Source organism: Mastigoproctus giganteus, chromosome 5 (assembly GCF_048544385.1).
Source record: "Mastigoproctus giganteus isolate SK-2022 chromosome 5, ASM4854438v1, whole genome shotgun sequence".
NCBI classification, from domain to species: domain Eukaryota; kingdom Metazoa; phylum Arthropoda; class Arachnida; order Uropygi; family Thelyphonidae; genus Mastigoproctus; species Mastigoproctus giganteus.
The window spans coordinates 45542883-45560660 of NC_143579.1; the positions used below are offsets into that span (position 1 = coordinate 45542883).

General features: G+C 36.8%; 1 protein-coding gene across 1 annotated transcript in view; it reads right to left on the reverse strand.

Annotated features, from left to right (window-relative positions):
• LOC150085352 (kazrin-like) overlaps positions 1 to 17778 on the reverse strand; it is a 47346-nt gene that overhangs the window by 16537 nt on the left and 13031 nt on the right. The window contains exons 2-3 of the mRNA XM_090373171.1: positions 14193 to 14702; positions 13885 to 14094 (exon numbers count right to left, since the gene is read on the reverse strand). Of these exons, the coding sequence (XP_090229297.1) occupies positions 13885 to 14094; positions 14193 to 14702 (720 nt within the window). The remainder of the gene's footprint in view (positions 1 to 13884; positions 14095 to 14192; positions 14703 to 17778) is intronic.

Sequence of the window (17778 nt, forward strand, 5' to 3'; positions counted from 1 at the left end):
CAGCAGTGGGGGTTGGCTATAAAGTGCCACTGAGCCATGGCACTTGCCACAGTAACACCAAAAAAAAAATAAAAAAAATATATATACAGTATATAATAATAATATAACCTTTTCCTATTTATTTTTATTGTATTTTTGGCTTTATGTTTGTATCAATGTGTTTAATTTTTCTGTGAAAATGCGAATAATGCCTCTTTTTAACTTTACAGGATTTTTCTTCAGCTGATTACAGATTTGTCACCTGATTACAGACTAGCTTATATCTGCCATAAGCTTCTGAATTGCTTGATAATTTATATGGATCCCATGCATTTTTCCCTGTTGTGAGCAACACCGAAGTTTAAGTTCAATTTCTCAGCTGGTTCACTGCAAAACAGTTACCAGTGGTCCTTCTAACAACAGTAAATTTGAGGATTGAGAGATGTAATATTTTAAGTTTCTGGATTTTAAAGAGGTATACTTAGTGACTGAGCAATTTTTAGAGGATTACATTTTTATCTATAAATATTTTTTCGTTTCATCTGCTTCTTTTTTTTTTGTTATTTATTTATTATTGACTAGCAGGATTTAAACTACATAGGAAGTGCATTGGTATTAATTCTGGGAGCGAAAAACAAACCTGTCTTTGTAATGAGTTGCATTGGTATTTTTTAATTGACTTAAAAACATCCTCAGAAATTAATTACAATTTTTGTTGACTGGAAATAAATTCAAACTGTGTTCATATAAAAAAGATTTTCCGAAATTATTTCATTTTAAAAAATTTTTAAATTGTATAAAACTAAAAACATTTTTAATTTATCACTTCAGTTTCACATTAACTGGATAGTTTAATATACACAGTGACGGTACTGTCTTTGTAGTTGGGAAATTTTAAAATATACTCTTTTAAAATCAATAAGAAGAAGAAGAAGAAGAAGAAGAAGAAGAAGCAACCATGGCAAAATGGAGTATCATAATCAAAGTCAAGAATATCACAAGCAGTCGAATCCCAATCAGAAAAGAAATCTTTCAGGGAGATGCTCTGAGCACACTGTGGTTCTGTTTAGCCCTCAAACCGCTATCCACCATGATCAACAACATTATTATTATTATTATTATTATTATGTCTAAGGTGGCACCTAGACTTCCGTCTATCTCCACCTGATAAACTGACTTTTTGCAGAACCTCTGCAAAACAGACCTGTATGGCAGGTCTCTTTGCCACCAGGGAGCAGCCGGCACCTGGACAGCCACTCCCTGGCGGCAAAGAGACCCTAATGGCCACCCATAGTCACTTGGTGCTGGGCCTGGTCGTCTATTTTAAGTGCCTCATGCACAAAAGTCCCGCACCCACCGGAAGTAGTGCTATACCGGTGGGTGCCAGCAATCCCGCTCCCAGGCTGCCCACACCTGAGAGCCAGCAAAAAAAAAAAAAAAAAAAAAAAAAATTAATAAATAAAATACATACACACACATAATATAAACAAACTAAAAGGAAAAACAAAAAAACACAAATAATCAAAATGTATATAACCAAATCTTAATTAGTAATCATTAGATTATTCCAATGTCTTCTCCGTTGAAAAACAGTTACACAGAACTCTTGCAGTGCTTGAAAGTTATTCTGATTAGCAATAAAGTCACTTTCACAGCCTCTAACTAAATTACCAATCTTCACTTTTAGCCTTTCTCTATGTTCAACATACAAACTACAATCATATAATAAATGACTCCAAGTCTCAGGTTGACCGCAAGTGCATAAAGGAGAGCTGACTAGACCAAAGTAATGCAGTTTAAAATTTAATGAGCCATGGCCAGTTAAAATAAACGATGTTACCATAGGAGGAAAAAACCATTTGTTGTTACTATCATAAGTAAATTTAACTGTTGGAATAAGCAATCTAGTCACCTCCCCAGTTGCACTAAGATCCCATCTCTGTTGCCACATACCAATCAACTGCGTTAAAACATTTTTCTTAGCTTTAGCTATCTCTATAGTGACATCAGATGTAATATTCATGAAAGAAACCACTATGCCTTTTTTTAAGTATTAACAAAGGGCCCGATACACAATGTACAAGTCTAGAGGCAAATGCCCGGCCAAAACCTGCATAGCATTCGTTGAGACTGTTCTGCACAAATTAGAAATAACATAAAGCATTGAGCGCTGAATCGATAACAATTTCTGTTTAAATTTAACGTTAGTAACTCTGAAGTACACACTGATGCTCCGTACGCAACTATGGGTAAGAAGACTGCCTTGTAGTATAAATTTAAAACTTTCCTTTTCAACCCCCAATCTGACCTAGTTAATCGAATTATTGCTGCACTAAACTTTTTAATTTTTTCGTATAAGTAATTTAAATGTGGGAAAAACGATAATCTATCATCAATTCTTATACCTAGATATTTCACCTCAGATACTAGGGGAATCTGCCTCCCCTTAATTAAAGCTTTTGGCGGTCGCGCATAATTTAGTTTCCCCTTAAGAAGCATCATAACAGTTTTAGTTGTAGATATCAATAGTTTGCGCAGATCAGCCCACGACACTAGACTTTCTAATACCTGGGCCACTCTTATTTCAAGCACAGCCCTGGATTTACCAGTAACACATAATACCAAATCATCTGCATAAGCAATCTTATGCAGATTTTCAATTGATTGTTCTAGCCATAAATTAAGTACTAAGTTCCAAAAAAGTGGGCCGAATACAGACCCCTGAGGACACCCTCTCGAAAGATTCCTATTAAACTGTAGATGCTTAGCTGTCAGTATAATTTTCCTACAATACAAATAACTCTGTATCGTCCGGACGATACAATAAGTCTGGACATTGCATACCCCTTAATGCAGACAGAATACTCTCATGCCACACCATGTCAAAAGCTCCAGTAAAATCTATAAAGATGGCTAACACATACTTATCCTCTGCCTGGTTGGTGAAATTTATGGTGAAAATTATGCGAGCATCATTAGACTCTGGGGAGATTCCCTTGGATTGGAAAAGTGCAAATGTATCTCCCATACATAAGGGTGGCTCTAAAAGTGAAGTTGGAAATTATCGACCTGTCAGTCTGACTTCAGTAGTAGGGAAAATCATGGAGGCAATGATCAAGGGTGGAATTCAGGATCATTTGGATCGAATTGAAATTCTCAAGGATACTCAGCATGGTTTCGTAAAGGGAAAATCATGTTTAACAAATCTGGTTCGCTATTTCGAAAGGGTCACTCACGAGCTGGATTTAGGGAATAATTTCGACATTGTTTATTTAGATTTCAGCAAAGCTTTTGACTCAGTCCCACATGAGCGGTTGCTTTATAAGCTGGAACAGGTTGGAATCACTGGGAAAATCCTTAGATGGATAGAAGGATGGCTTCAGGGCAGGAGGCAGAGGGTTGTGATAAATGGCTATTCCTCAGATTGGGTTGATGTAAGAAGTGGGGTTCCCCAAGGATCAGTATTAGGACCACTGTTGTTTTTAATTTTCATAAACGACATTGATGAAGGGATAGAGGGCGTGATGTCTAAATTTGCAGATGATGTTAAAATTGGGAGAGTAGTTAATGATCACTGTCAAGCTGAGCTTCTTCAGAGAGACCTAGATAGACTTCAGGAATGGTCAGAAAAATGGCAGCTGTGCTTTAATCCAACAAAGTGTAAGGTATTACACCTGGGAAACAGTAATCCCAAAAAAACTTATTCACTTGGTGGAGTTCAACTAAAGCCAGTACTGGAGTAAAGGGACTTGGGTGTTACGATACGGTCAGACATGAAATTCTCTGAGCATTGTAAACAGGTTGCAAGGAAGGCCCATGGTGTCCTATCAATGATCTATCGAACTTTTGCAAGTAGAGATAGGGACGTGATAATCCCATTATATAAGGCTTATGTTAGACCACACTTGGAATACTGTGTTCAAGTATGGAGACCGCACCTGAAGAAAGACATCGAGCTTCTTGAAAGGGTGCAAAGAAGGGTAACTCGCCTGGTGAGATCGGCAAAAGGGCGTCCTTATGAAGAAAGACTTCGAATATGTGGGTTGCAGAGTTTGGAAACTAGACACCTTAGAGGAGATTTGATTGAGGTGTTTAAGGCTCTGAGAGGCATCAGTAAAATGAATGAGGACAAAATTTTCAAGATTATAAATGATGCTAGAACTAGGGGACATAAATTCAAGTTACGGGGGGAAATGTTTAGATTGGATTGCAGGAAGTTCTATTTTAGCCAGCGAGTTATAAATTACTGGAATAAGTTGCCTTCATGGGTGGTAGAGGCCGAGAGTTTGGGGAAATTCAAAGGTCATCTGGATAGTACTTTCGGGTAAGGGAAGCACATAGGATGATAGGTTTAATTTCCTTTTTATTTATTTTTTATTTTATTAATTATTATTATTTAGTTATTTATTTTTATTTTTTTGTTTTTATCATTGTTTTGTTCGGATTTATTTTTTTTTATTTTTTATTTTTTTTTTGGCTGGTACAGCATAAGCCATAGGCTTTCTTGCACCATGTGGCCGTTACTAATACTAATACTAAATTCATGAGATCATTAATGGCATCCTCCGTGGAATGCCCTCTCTTGAAACCATACTGATAAGGCAGGGTCAAACCATTTTTCTCCATGACTTGGTCCAATCTTAAAAATAACAATCTTTCAAAAACTTTGCCAAGATTGGCCAATAACGAAATTGGTCTATACCCTCTTGGGTCATTTGGTTTTTTACCCGGCTTAACTAACAGCTTGATCAAACCAACTTTCCAGATCCCAGGAAAGGTACCTTGAAGCAAGCATTTATTATACAAGTTTAACAAGATGTTAGGATAAAGCTCAATCATTTTAAGAACAGCGATATTCTCTACTAAATCGATTCCTGGGGCTTTGGAAATGTTAATTTTCTTAGAAACAGCTCTCAATTCCTCTAAAGTAAATAAACTAATATCAACAGACCCAAGGTATGTTACATTAGAGTCCTTGATGCCTTCCTGCTCTGTTGTCTCCCCTCCTTCTTCCTCATGAGGAAACAACTCCGATGTTATTGCCTGCACTGTTGTAATCCAATCAGTTGTTTCCACTCCATTGACGATTACGGTATTCATTATCTCTCCAGGTCTTACTTTATTCATACTTAGTTTATAAATTAATCCCCAAGGATCTGTATTGCCCACACTAGTAACTAGATTTCTCCAAGCCTTTAATTTACTCTCATAAATAGCCCTATAATAAATTTTCTTTTTATTCCTATAACATGCATGATAAAATTGAGCCTCATTCAGCCCCCACCGCCTATACCTCTGATATGCCTTCCTACATAAAAATACTTCTTTCCTTAACCTGGATAATTCCGCATTCCACCAATTAACAACTCGCCTCTTAACTCGTTGTCTTCTTGAGGCACAACTGAGGGCTCTAAGCAATGAAGACTGAACGAAAGCAGCATACTCACAAGCATTTAAAAAATTCAAATTAACCATATTGTCTCCTGAAAAATCTAAAGCCACTGACCGTGCAAAACTAGACCAGTTAATCTTCTTATAAGTAAATCTAGTTAATTCAAAATTATCAAAATCTAAAGAAGTATTTAAATCAGCCAAATTAATATGAAAAACCAAAGATCTATGATCACTATTCGTATAGTCCGTTTTCACAAGCCAATAACAGATTCGTCTGGATAACCCCTGAGTAACTATAGTCAAATCAATATTCGACCTGCCATGAACATTATTAAAAGTATAAGGCTGACCTGATATATTGACTACACACAAATTATTCATTAATATAAAGTCCTCCATTAAGCGACCTCTCTGATCAGTCATGCCACTAAACCATAAGTTAGACTTTGCATTGGAATCCAATGCAATAATTAAATTACTACAACCAATTTCACTGAAAACAGTTTCCATATAATGGATAGAATTAACAATTTCGTGCCTTGGAGGACAATAAAGAGATATTAAATTAAAAGTCAGCCTAGGAGTACTAATGTTCACACATGTTGAGTTCTGACTACACAGCCCAGAGAGGACAGTTACCTGCAATAACTTATTAAAGACCACAATTGCTGTTTTAGGTTTCACATCAACTACACTTATAACTCTGGCATCAGCAGGAAAACCAACAATTTTATGTCCATGTGCAAAGGAACCAACATACGGCTCCTGCATACACAAAATGTCAACACTTTCATGCACGGCCACCATTCTAATTTCATCAGTAACCGCACGACATCTTTGGGCGTTGAGTTGAACCAACTTAAGCACACTACCTTCATCTTTATGTTGAAAACTACCATTCACATTAAAAGTACTACAGTTATCCATCATAGGTACGCGTACTGGCGAACTCTAGGGCCTTTTTATACTCGGGACAACTACTACTCCTTAATGAGTGATCATAAGCTCTACCTCTGCGCTTGCAGTTCACACAACATGGATCTTTATTTTTATTTGGGCAATCAACAAAAAGATGGCCACCCTGAGCACAATGACCACACGACACAGTCTTGTGTGTGCAGGGTTGTATAGAGTGGCCATACCCCAAACACTTAAAACATTTAGTCACAACTGTAAAACGCCTGAATTTGTGTGACGTATATCCAAAATACAACCTGTCATTACACATCAAATTTTGCAACATATGAGGAGCTACCCCAATCACCCAATTATTAAACCTTGCCTTGGAACTGTTACTAAATCTAAAGACAATGCCCTCTCTGACCTCTTGTTCCTTATATCCATAATCTTGAAGGTTTTTCTTATATAAATCCCTAATAATATCCTCCTGAGTTAATTCCTTAGGTACATCATACACTAAGATGGTAGGGTTCTGTAACTTTACTTTATCCAGATTAATACCCTTTTGAAAAAATACCTCTGCCTTACTGAGTTTATCCAAATCCTTATCATTATCTGTTTCAACTAAGACTCCTTTATTTCGTATAGCTCTTAGATTTCTAATTTTTATTTCTTGAAACTTTTCCTTTAATGTGTTAACAATAACCTCTTTGACTTCCTGACTTGACTTATACTGTTCTGAGGACTCCTCAGCCCTGAAAATAACCTTATTATTTAATCTTGCCACTTTGCTCAGCTTCCTGTTATTATCCACCATACAGATATCATTTAATATTACCTGTTCACCTAATTGAGGCTGGCTGAATCCAGCCCTAACCTTGTCCGCATAAGTCCCCTTTTGTTCTGCAACATTAGTTAGAAAAGGCTGCCCTCTTACAATGTCATCTAATAAACTGGCACGCACCTCCATCTCCTCTACCCTTGTTTTAAGACGTTCATTGTCAATGACTAATGCTGTTGATATAGTCTCCATGTCTATCCATACGTCAAGTAAGAAATTAGTTGCAGCTTTAGTCACTTTATTATTTTCACTAGTCATGTAGTCAATAACTTTTTTCTTCAACTTTGTTACAAGCTCAAAAATAGTAGACCCGTCAGGGTACCTCTGCCTTTGATCCTGTATGTTAGCAACAATTATTTCACTCTCACGAACATTTGTGCCTGTACTTCTTCTCCCCGATTCCGAATAAAAACTATCTACATCAGAAACCATATTATCAGGCTGAATATCCGGAAAATCAGTTATCTTACCATTTGACAAATCATTTGTGAAATCTGTTACGGCAACATCTTCTAACTGCACCCCCCTGTTCAACCATGCAGCCAACTTTAACTACGTTTTCCACACCACCTACCTGGATATGAGAATCAGCTTTACCAGACGTCCCAGCTTTAGTATTCACACTAACAGTACTCATTGCACCACTACTTAAAACACTACTTGCTTTAATATTTTTAACTTTAGACGATTTCTCAGAAACTTTCTTTACAGAATCAGTAATGTACAACGTGGGAACTCTGGAAGGAAGTGGGGGGAAAGCTCCAATCTTCTCTTCCTTCCCCCCTCCTTTACCAAGCTTCTTACTATTAATTCTGCCTTCCATTAACTATAATAGTCAGTTCAAAGCAACCGACTATTATTAACTGAGACGCAACAATGTTATTAACTGAAGATTAGTTAACTACACCAAAAACTATAACGTCAATAAATAAATATATCAAGAATTAATGTTACAACACAAGAAAACAGTAGCAATCGAGCTAGCAACCAGACCAGTCTGCAGTCGCGGAGAACTTTTGCCACACACCCGAGCACTAGCCTAGTCACCAGACAATATATAATATAGAAAATCCATGATCAACAACAGCAAGTATGGATATAACATCAAGGAAGGGAAGAAAAACCAGTACATTCTCTCCCACCTGAGATGATAGATGACACCAACCTTTACGCAGCAACTCCAGCAACTATTCAGGATCACTGAAGGATTTAGCAATGATATCAGGATGGAATTTGGTCTAGACAAATGCAAGACTCACGGATTTTATCAGGGAAAATTAGTTGGCCGAAACTACCAGTTGCAACTACAACAAATACCTAGGAATGATGCAGGCTCAGCAGTAGCGCACAAGAAGCTCAACCCCTGCCTGACCGAACAATACCATCAGAAACTCAGAAGCCACATCAAAGCAAAGCTAAACGGAGGGAACACAGTTATAGCCATGAACACTTACCCAGTCCCAGTATTAACGTTCTTCTTCGGGATAATGGACTAACGGTGAGCTGAAGGAGATCATGAGGAGAGAGAGAAGGACAACGATGACCAAAAGCCGCCAACACCACCCGAAGTTGGCAGCGGAGAGACTGACCATAGCTCGGAAAGGAGAAGAAAGGACTTGACAGCGCTCATCCAGCAACAGAAGAAAGCGATTGAGAACCTGAAGAATTACTTCCAGAAAAACAGCAACAATCTACCAGGCCATTATGAAGACAGACAAGTGGTATACCCCATAAACCTAAGCAAGGAGCTCATTCCCGCCATGAAGGAAGAAACGAAGATAGAAAAATGAGTAAAGAAGACACTCCATAAATACACTACCATGACCTCCATCAAGCCCAGATAGATAAAATAGCTTCTAATGCATGGCTCATGAATGGGACGCTCTTCCCCGAGACTGAAGAATTCATGCTCGCCATCCAAGACCAGGCAATCAACGCCAGGAACTATAGAAAATACATGTTAAAACCCAGAGCGATAGATGACACATATCGACAATGCCACCTGGCCTTAGAAACGACCCATCACATCACCGCGGGATGCAGGGTGATCATCCAGACGGAGTTCACTCGCAGACATAACTAAGTAACCAGAATAATGCGTCAGAAGTTATGGCAAAAATACCAGTTGATCAAAGAAACTGTATCGTGTTACAAGTATGAACCCCAGGCTGTACTAGGGACTCCAACCCACAAGTTCTACTAGGACCACGCTATAACAACAGACAAAACGATCCCTCACAACAGACCGGACATAAAGCAACGTCCTGAAAACTTACGAGGTAAAGATCAGAAAGTACTCAGACAGAAAGTCAAAAGGATGTGGCATATGGAAAAAGTAACCACCACCTCGTTACACCATACACATTAGCCTAGCAGGAATGGGCCTCCCAGAGTTACACCTACAAGGAACTCCAAAAAGTCGCAATCCTGAACGCCTGTAGGACAGTCCCTCGACCAACGGCAATAGCCAAACATAGCACCCCCCAATAACTTAGGTTAAATCACAGAGTGGACACTCCCATAGACGATAATATTAACTCCTTTCACATGGTAAAGCGCATAGAAAGTGGAGCCATCATTGTATGAACATGGAAACAGGCTGGAACATTGCGAAGAGTTCCTGGAGGATTTTCTACAGTTTTGTATGTGATGGATACTATATTGATTCACTGATTATTAGTATGAGATACTCATAATTAATTATTATTTCTATACAAAAAAAGACACTATGAAAGACACCTGAGTGTCTTTCATAGTGTCTTTACATTCATTTTATTTTTGTGAAATACTTCACAAAAATACAAAGAATCTGGAATCAATGGAAAATTTGGAACACGATTATCTGTAACTAAATTTTGACTGCCTTATTACTGAGTTAGTTATCTTTAACAAAAGTAATTTAGCATTTAAAGTTAAATGTAACTCATTAAAGGTATTGTTTAAAAAGTTACATAGGATGAATATATTCAGTTGATGATATGGTTTCAGTAAATGAAAGATTAATAAGTCAAGGTATGACAGATGCACGTAAAAGTGCAAAGAAGCATTACAGGATGCAAGAGCATATATAAGTTGTATTGATGTATTGAATTAAGTATGCATAAATGGATGTGAAAGTTACACAAAATGCCAGTAACTAAAAGGGTGAGGATAGTTGAAAAACAAATGTAGTAGATATGTGAAACAATGTTAATATCCTAAAAGTTATGATGAATTAAAAAAATCATGGGCTCAATTACTAAGCCAATAGAAGGTGGGAGAACTGTAAAGTAAAATTAGTACAGCAAACTACCAATAAACCAAAAATAAAAGTAAAAAGTGGTACAGCTGTCAGCAGATATGGGAGGGAACATATTTAGATAATGGTCGAATATAGGCAAGGCAAATGTGCTTGATCTGATGTCAGCTGAAACAAATATTGATTCATGATGACAGCTTTACCACTTTTTACTTTTATTTTTGTTTTATTGGTATTTTGCTGTACTAATTTTACTTTACAGTTCTCCCACCTTCTATTGACTTAGTAATTCAGCCCATAATTTCCTTAATAGTAGTAGTAGTAGTAGTAGTAGTAGTGGTGGCATATGATGCAAGAAAGCAAGTGTATGAGCTTATGCAGCATCAGCCAAAAAAAAAAAAAAAAAAAAAAATCACACCATTCCCTCCAAATGCCTGTTCAGTTCGTCCTTAAATTTATTTAACCTATCAACTTCCACAATGACAGATGGAAAGATGGTTAATTGCTGGAAGTTTGTTCCAGCAATTAACCATCCTTTTATCAATTGCTGGAAGTTTGTTCCAGCAATTAACCACCCGCTGGCTAAAGGCAAATTTCCGCACATCTATTCTACATCTGTCCTTTCTTAATTTGAATTTATGCCCCCGTAGGTTCGTAATCTGAACAAGTGGAAGGATCCCATCAGAATTCAGCATGCTCAACCCATTCAAGGCCTTATACACCTCAATCAGTTCACCGCGCAGGTGCCTAGTCTCCAGCCACTGCAATTTGCAGAACTTAAGCCTCTCTTGGTAAGAGGATCCCTTCATTCCCCTCACCAATCTTGTTGCCCTTCTCTGAACACGCTCAAGCAAATCTACATCCTTCCTACCTAAAATGAGGCCTCCAGACCTGTACGCAGTACTCAAGGCGTGGCCTGACCATTGGGTTATACAGACGGACAATCACCTCCTTTTCCCTGCTAGCAAAATTGCTATATCTCATTGACAAAACCCCATGACCTGCTCTGGCAGCCTGTCTGCATTGCTTTTTCATTTTCTACCACCTTAAGTGTAGTACCACACAGTTGGTACGTTTCTGTGCGGTTACTTCTATCCATATGCGGTACTTTGCATTTGTCAAGGTTAAACTTCAGTTGCCACTTCTTAGCCCATCTGCCCAAATTATCTAGATCCTGTTGCAGTAGCACACTGCTATTACTGTCATTAACAACCCTGCCAACTTTGTATCATCTGCAAACTTCGACACTAAGCCTGATATACCTTCATCAATATCATTTGATGAATATACAAAACAACAGAGGACCCAACACCGAACCCTGTGGGACTCCACTAATAACATTAGTCCACGAAGAGCAGCACTCATTAATTACCACCCTCTATCTTCTCCCACTCAACCATCCTTTTATCCATTGTAGCAACTTACCCTTAATACCATTCTGCTCCAATTTGTACAATAATCTTTCATGCGCAACAGTGTCAAAAGCTTTCCTGAAATCCAAATATATGATATCAAAATTATTTTTTGCATCCAGTTCCTTTGTAACCACATCATAATATCCTATCAAATTTGTCAGACAAGACTTTCCTTTAACAAACCCATGCTGTGTCTGAATTATTGCTGCAGCCTTGTCTAGATGATCCTGCAATGCATCTTTAACCAGTGACTCCATTATTTTACCAGGAACAGAAGTTAAACTAACTGGTCTGTAATTACTCGTGTCACCCTTCGATCTCCCTTTGTGAATTGGGGATACATTTGCACATCTCCAGTCCGTGGGAACCTCCCCTGAGTCCAAGGATGCTCTCATAATTATGGCTAAGGGTTTGCTTAGTTGCTTTTCCGCCTCCTTTAATATAACTGAATAGATCCCATCCACCCCAGGTGCTTTTCTTATGTTTAACTTCAACAATTTCTCCTCCACTTTGCTCTCAGTTATTACAAAATCATTAAGTATCCTGCTACAATTTGATAACCTTCTGCCATTTTCAAACCTTGATAATTCCTCACGTGTGAATGTAGATGCAAAATACTCATTCAGTTTGTTTTCTATCTGAGCAGGATCATCAACAGTCGACCCATCGATATCAAGTGGACCAATCAGATTCATCCCTTTCCTTTTAGTTTATATAAGTAAAGAAATCCTTGCTGATTTCTCGTAATCAGCCGAACCTCCTTTGTGACCTGATTACAGACTAGCTTATATCTGTCATAAGGCTTCTGAATTGCTTGATAATTTATATGCATCCCATGCATTTTTCAATTGATCATGGTTCACTGCGAAACAATTACCAGTCGTCCTTCCAACAACAGTAAATCTGAGGATTGAGAGATGTAATATTTTAAGTTTCTGAATTTTAAAGAGGTATACTTAGTGACTGAGCAATTTTTAGAGGGTTACATTTTTATCTATAAATATTTTTTCGTTTCATCTGCTTCTGTTTTTTTTGTTATTTATTTATTATTGACTAGCAGGATTTAAACTACATAGGAAGTGCATTGGTATTAATTCTGGAAGCGAAAAACAAACCTGTGTTTGTAATGAGTTGCATTGGTATTGCACTACTCTGAACAGAGCTTTAGCTCTCTATTGAAAGATGCATCACTTCGATAACTGCTTTTGTGTATCGCATGGCAGCTCACATCTATGCTAATATATATATTTTTTTAACTCTACATTTTTTTTTTTATTGACTTTACAAAAGTGAACTTCTTTACTGATTTGCCTACGTTTATCTAATAAGGGGCCAGTTATTGTATCTTTACTGTACAATAAAGATTTTCTTTTTCTTTTTAGTCCAGAAACGGGCTGTCATAAGTCTGATCGTTTAAACAAATGACCAGTTAACCTTTTAGAGAGAGATTATCTGTTTGAAAATAGTGCAATACCAGGGCAACGCATTGCAAAAGCAAGTTTCTGTAAGAATTAAGACCATATGCAGTTTAAATTCTGCTGACCGAAAAAACAGATTAAAATACAAGATAATTCTGCAAGCATTCTTATAAAGAAAGAAATAACACTTTTTTTTGCACGGATTCTTAAAGACAAATGAGATTGTTTATATGAATGCCAAACTCGTACGAACGATCTCATTTGTCTATCCAATTTCAATGCACTTCGAACTTAACCAAACCATCCGCCTAGACCATTGTGACAAGCATTTCATTCCAGTGTTCAACAAGACATGGTATTTGTGACCATATTCTTTTAGCACGTGTCTTGGCAAACAGGTCATCAGAACTCTGGAAACTTTATGGAATTAGTTGTTAAAAATATGACCTTTGTCATCTGTTCCAGTTCGACCCTTTGAATTAACATCTAGAATTTTATGCACCGATTGTAGGCGATTTTCCCCCCAGTTATTCCTTGATTCTTTACCAAAGAATTGAACGAAATAATATGAGACATATAAATAAAAATAAAAAAAACATGTTGGTTAAAGGAATTTATTGATTAAATAAACTAATCACTGAACCTTTGAACTCAAACTTTATATTTGATTTTTCTCCAAGTATTTTTAAATTACTTCACCTGATAGAGCATCTTTGGCATGGTTTAATTCCTCTTCCATTTCTTCTAATTTACTTTTAAGCGAATTTTCTTCTTCTGTTTTATCTCTGAGACCTATTAGACTCTCAACTTCCCTTTGAAGATTACTATTCTGTTCATTCAGTTTCTCATTCTGTTGCTTTACTTCATTTATGACATCTTCTAGCTGGTTGACATCTTCGTGGGTACATTCTACAACAAAAGTGGAAGGAACGAATTAGAAATCGTGCTCGGTACTTAACTGCATTAAAACCATAACAAAAATAAATAAAAAGCCCTTGTTTACTTACTTCTGCATCGAGGACAATGCAACGCTTCCCTAGATAGCTGGTTAGTAAGGTTCATTGTATCGATGTCGTAGGCTAGAGAATACGTTGAATTGAGGGTAGTCGATGGCACTTTTGTGGAATTCAACTCAGATTTAATAGGCATACTCATGGTTAATATGTTACTTGTGAAATTGGTTCCGGATCTGTGTGGAACGCTGTGGATGGTGATTTCAGCTATTCTTTTATTCGTATCTGCCAGCTCTGCACGTAATAATGACACTTCCTGGTGGGCATGTTGTATGTCCCCATCAATACGGGAAGCCAGAGATTTGTTGTCTTCCATCATCTTCCGAAACTTTGCTTGAGCATCTACCAGCAAGCGACGCATTAAAGCCATCGAAGACTTCAAAGTATCTCTCTGCTCCTGCCATTTGGTGGTGGATACTCCGCATGAGGAATCGAATTCTGAGGACTTTGGTGTAAAGATGAATTGGATAATCTGGTCGTTTAAGGAGTCCAGTGACTGTATTGCTGCAAATAATATTTCACAATTATAAATTTTATATCGATTATAGCTATTTTTGAATTCTACAAATCTAATTAATCAAATCTAATTTAACAAAAGCTTAATCATCATTGTTAATTATATAAAAAGAGGAAAAACATTTAGTATACATTGCAAACAACTTACATATAAATAAAAGAAAGTTGTCTCTCTGCTTTATTTACATTTATAAAGTTCTTTCTCCTTTCTTTTAATATATTATTTTCTGGTTTCGACGTATACTTCTACGTTATGACTCAACTTATGGACACAGTCAACGCTTGTTTGCTAAGGATGAACTCTACCTACTTACAGCTACACGGTCAGCGTACCCTTACCTAAATTGTTTCTCCGATCCTTTTCCTCCTTTGTCTTCTCTGCTCCACCCTCTTTCCTCCTTGTTCCAAATTTTACTTCTTTCCTCTTGCTTTGTTTACTGCTTCATTTCTCATGGTCCACGGGATCTGTCCCCCATGTCATCTTTTCTATTCGTTTATCCGTTAAGGTCGATGTTGGTTTTGTTCGGAGTTTCTTACTATTCTATCATTTCCTTTTCTTTGTCTGTTTGCTATAATAAGCTGCTTTTAATCAGTTCAGTTAACGCTTTATAAATCCTAATTAGCTTCGATATTAAATCTTTTTTTTCCAATTTTTGAATATGTTATTCGGTAGAAATTATCTCCACGATTTTAAAACATAGTAAAAAAAAAATAATAATAAATTCTGGGTATTCCTTGGGTTTATGTAAGGCGCATCTTTGCAATTTATTTATAAAATTCTAAAAGATCAAACTACCGAGAAACAAAAGTTAAGTTAATTTTTTTGAAATGGTAAATTGTCGCCTCAACATATTGGAAACGTTTCGAGATTTTATTAAATCTCTTCTTCAGCCTTGGTGGAGTAGCAAAAAAAAAAAAACAAAACGGTTTTCCCAATTTTCGGATTTTAATATAATCCATATCGTCCCCTTTTCATTTTAAATAATTATGGAGAAGGCAATTCAAAAGGGCCAGGGTGTCACTCACAGGTGGCCCAAAGACAAGTCACCCTATTCGGGCAAACATAAAGTAGGAATGTGCGAAAAGTAAAACTAATAACAGACGACCAAAGGTTGCTAGATAACCACTGATATTGTAAACATGATAACCGAGAGTGTCAAAGGTTTATTTCTCTGGTGTTGACTACTCTTTATAAAGAGAATCAAGCAATAATTTCACAATTAAACTAAGCATTTTCAAACAACGCCCAGAAAACTTTATGTCTAAATTAGTTTTACCATGAATCAAACCTAGATTCATCATTGTGAATTAGAAACCAAGAAGCAATTTCCATAGAGGTCTCCCATCTCGAAGTTCAGGACTCAACAATTTTCTGGGAAGATCATGGTGACATTTTTCACAGATTCAAGCTGGATTCTCCTTGTTGATTACACATTCCTTCAGAAGACTGCGGTCTCTAGAGAAGTTTATGCTTCCACATTACACAAATCGTATGATTCCGTAAAGAACTGATCTGGAACTGACTTTTTATGATGTTCTGTTACTTTCCGAAAATGTGCTGATTCAACAAGTTGCCTATTGTAAATGATTCTTTGAAAGGGTATGGATTTGAAACCTTATCGCACACGCCCTGTGGTGCAGCACTCGCTCAGAGAGATTATTATTCGTTGTGAAACTTAAAAACAAGGGCTTTATGGATGGTTTGTTAGCAATGAGCTTAGATCTGTTGCTTCTCAGTGAGGCCTAAGAAGAATCTTTCTCTTTGAGAGAGATAGCATCTTTAGAAACGAAATGGAGTAGGTGCATTTAAATCAATTGGGGGAAGGGGTAGAGTCTCGGTGAAATCGAATATGAGCTTGTGATCACATGCGAGTTCTGGTTCACTGATCCGGAGATAAAAAAATATATATATTTTTTTTTTCCAAAGCAAAAAACCTTGAAAAAATCTGTGCCATAGAAACTCCATCCATCTATAGAGAGGGATGAGTGACGTCACACACATGTGATATATACTAGCCAATGATAGATAATAGACATATGCCATGGTGTCAGATTATTCTGTTTGGTCTCAAGTTTACCATTATTGACACTGAACAAGCATTGCCTTAATAATGAGTGGCTTAGTATTGCACTACTTTCAAATATGACATTGCCAAAAGGTTAATTTGTCATTTATTCGAAACATGAGACAGTAGCTAAATGGCAGGTTAACTTGTTGGCGATGTAATAACATCTCTAAAAGATTAATCAGATAGTTGTACAACTATCGAGCAAATGTGATTGTAAGTAATGCCTGGTAAACTCCTTTTAAAGTCTTAGTTTTTACGCTGTAAGCCACTATCCGTCGAACATGGAATGGAATGATTTAAGTGCCTAGTCAACCACTGATGATATTCCAAAGCTGGATGATTTTCGATTATTATATTGAGTCGGTCTACAATGAGTTGTCTTAATATTGCACTAGGAAATTTGGGCGCTAGTTTCTCAAAAAAAAAAAAAAAGATTTTTCTGCATCCCTTCACTCCTTGCAACTATTTCGATCATCATCTGCCATCTCATCAAGGAACTTTTGTTGTTGTTTTTTTTTTTTTCTATCTGCCTACAGATAGAAAAACAACAACAAGGGTCACGATTTGAATTATTATCAGCCTACAGTAATCAAGACGAATGTAAACCTCGTCATATTATATTTTTCACATTTTTCATGATAGTTCTTTCAGATTAAAAGATGTTCTTCAACAATATGAAAAGCCCTGCACTTTTAACACTTTTTGAAAGTACCAGTTGCAAACATAATAAAATTATTAATTCCACTTTCGCGTCACAATAACAATTGCTAAATAATTTATTAAAAATTTAATAAGAAACATTAACACAGAGAAAAATTTATTGTTTGGAATTCGTCGGGTGATGTCAGTTAATCAAATATGTTAATTATCTGAGAGCGCAGTATTGAAGAAATAAAATAAAAACTGAAAAAACAGCTACCCATATGCTGTACTTTGTATTTGTCAATGTTAAACTTCAATTGCTATTTCTCAGATCATCTGCCCAACTTTTCTAG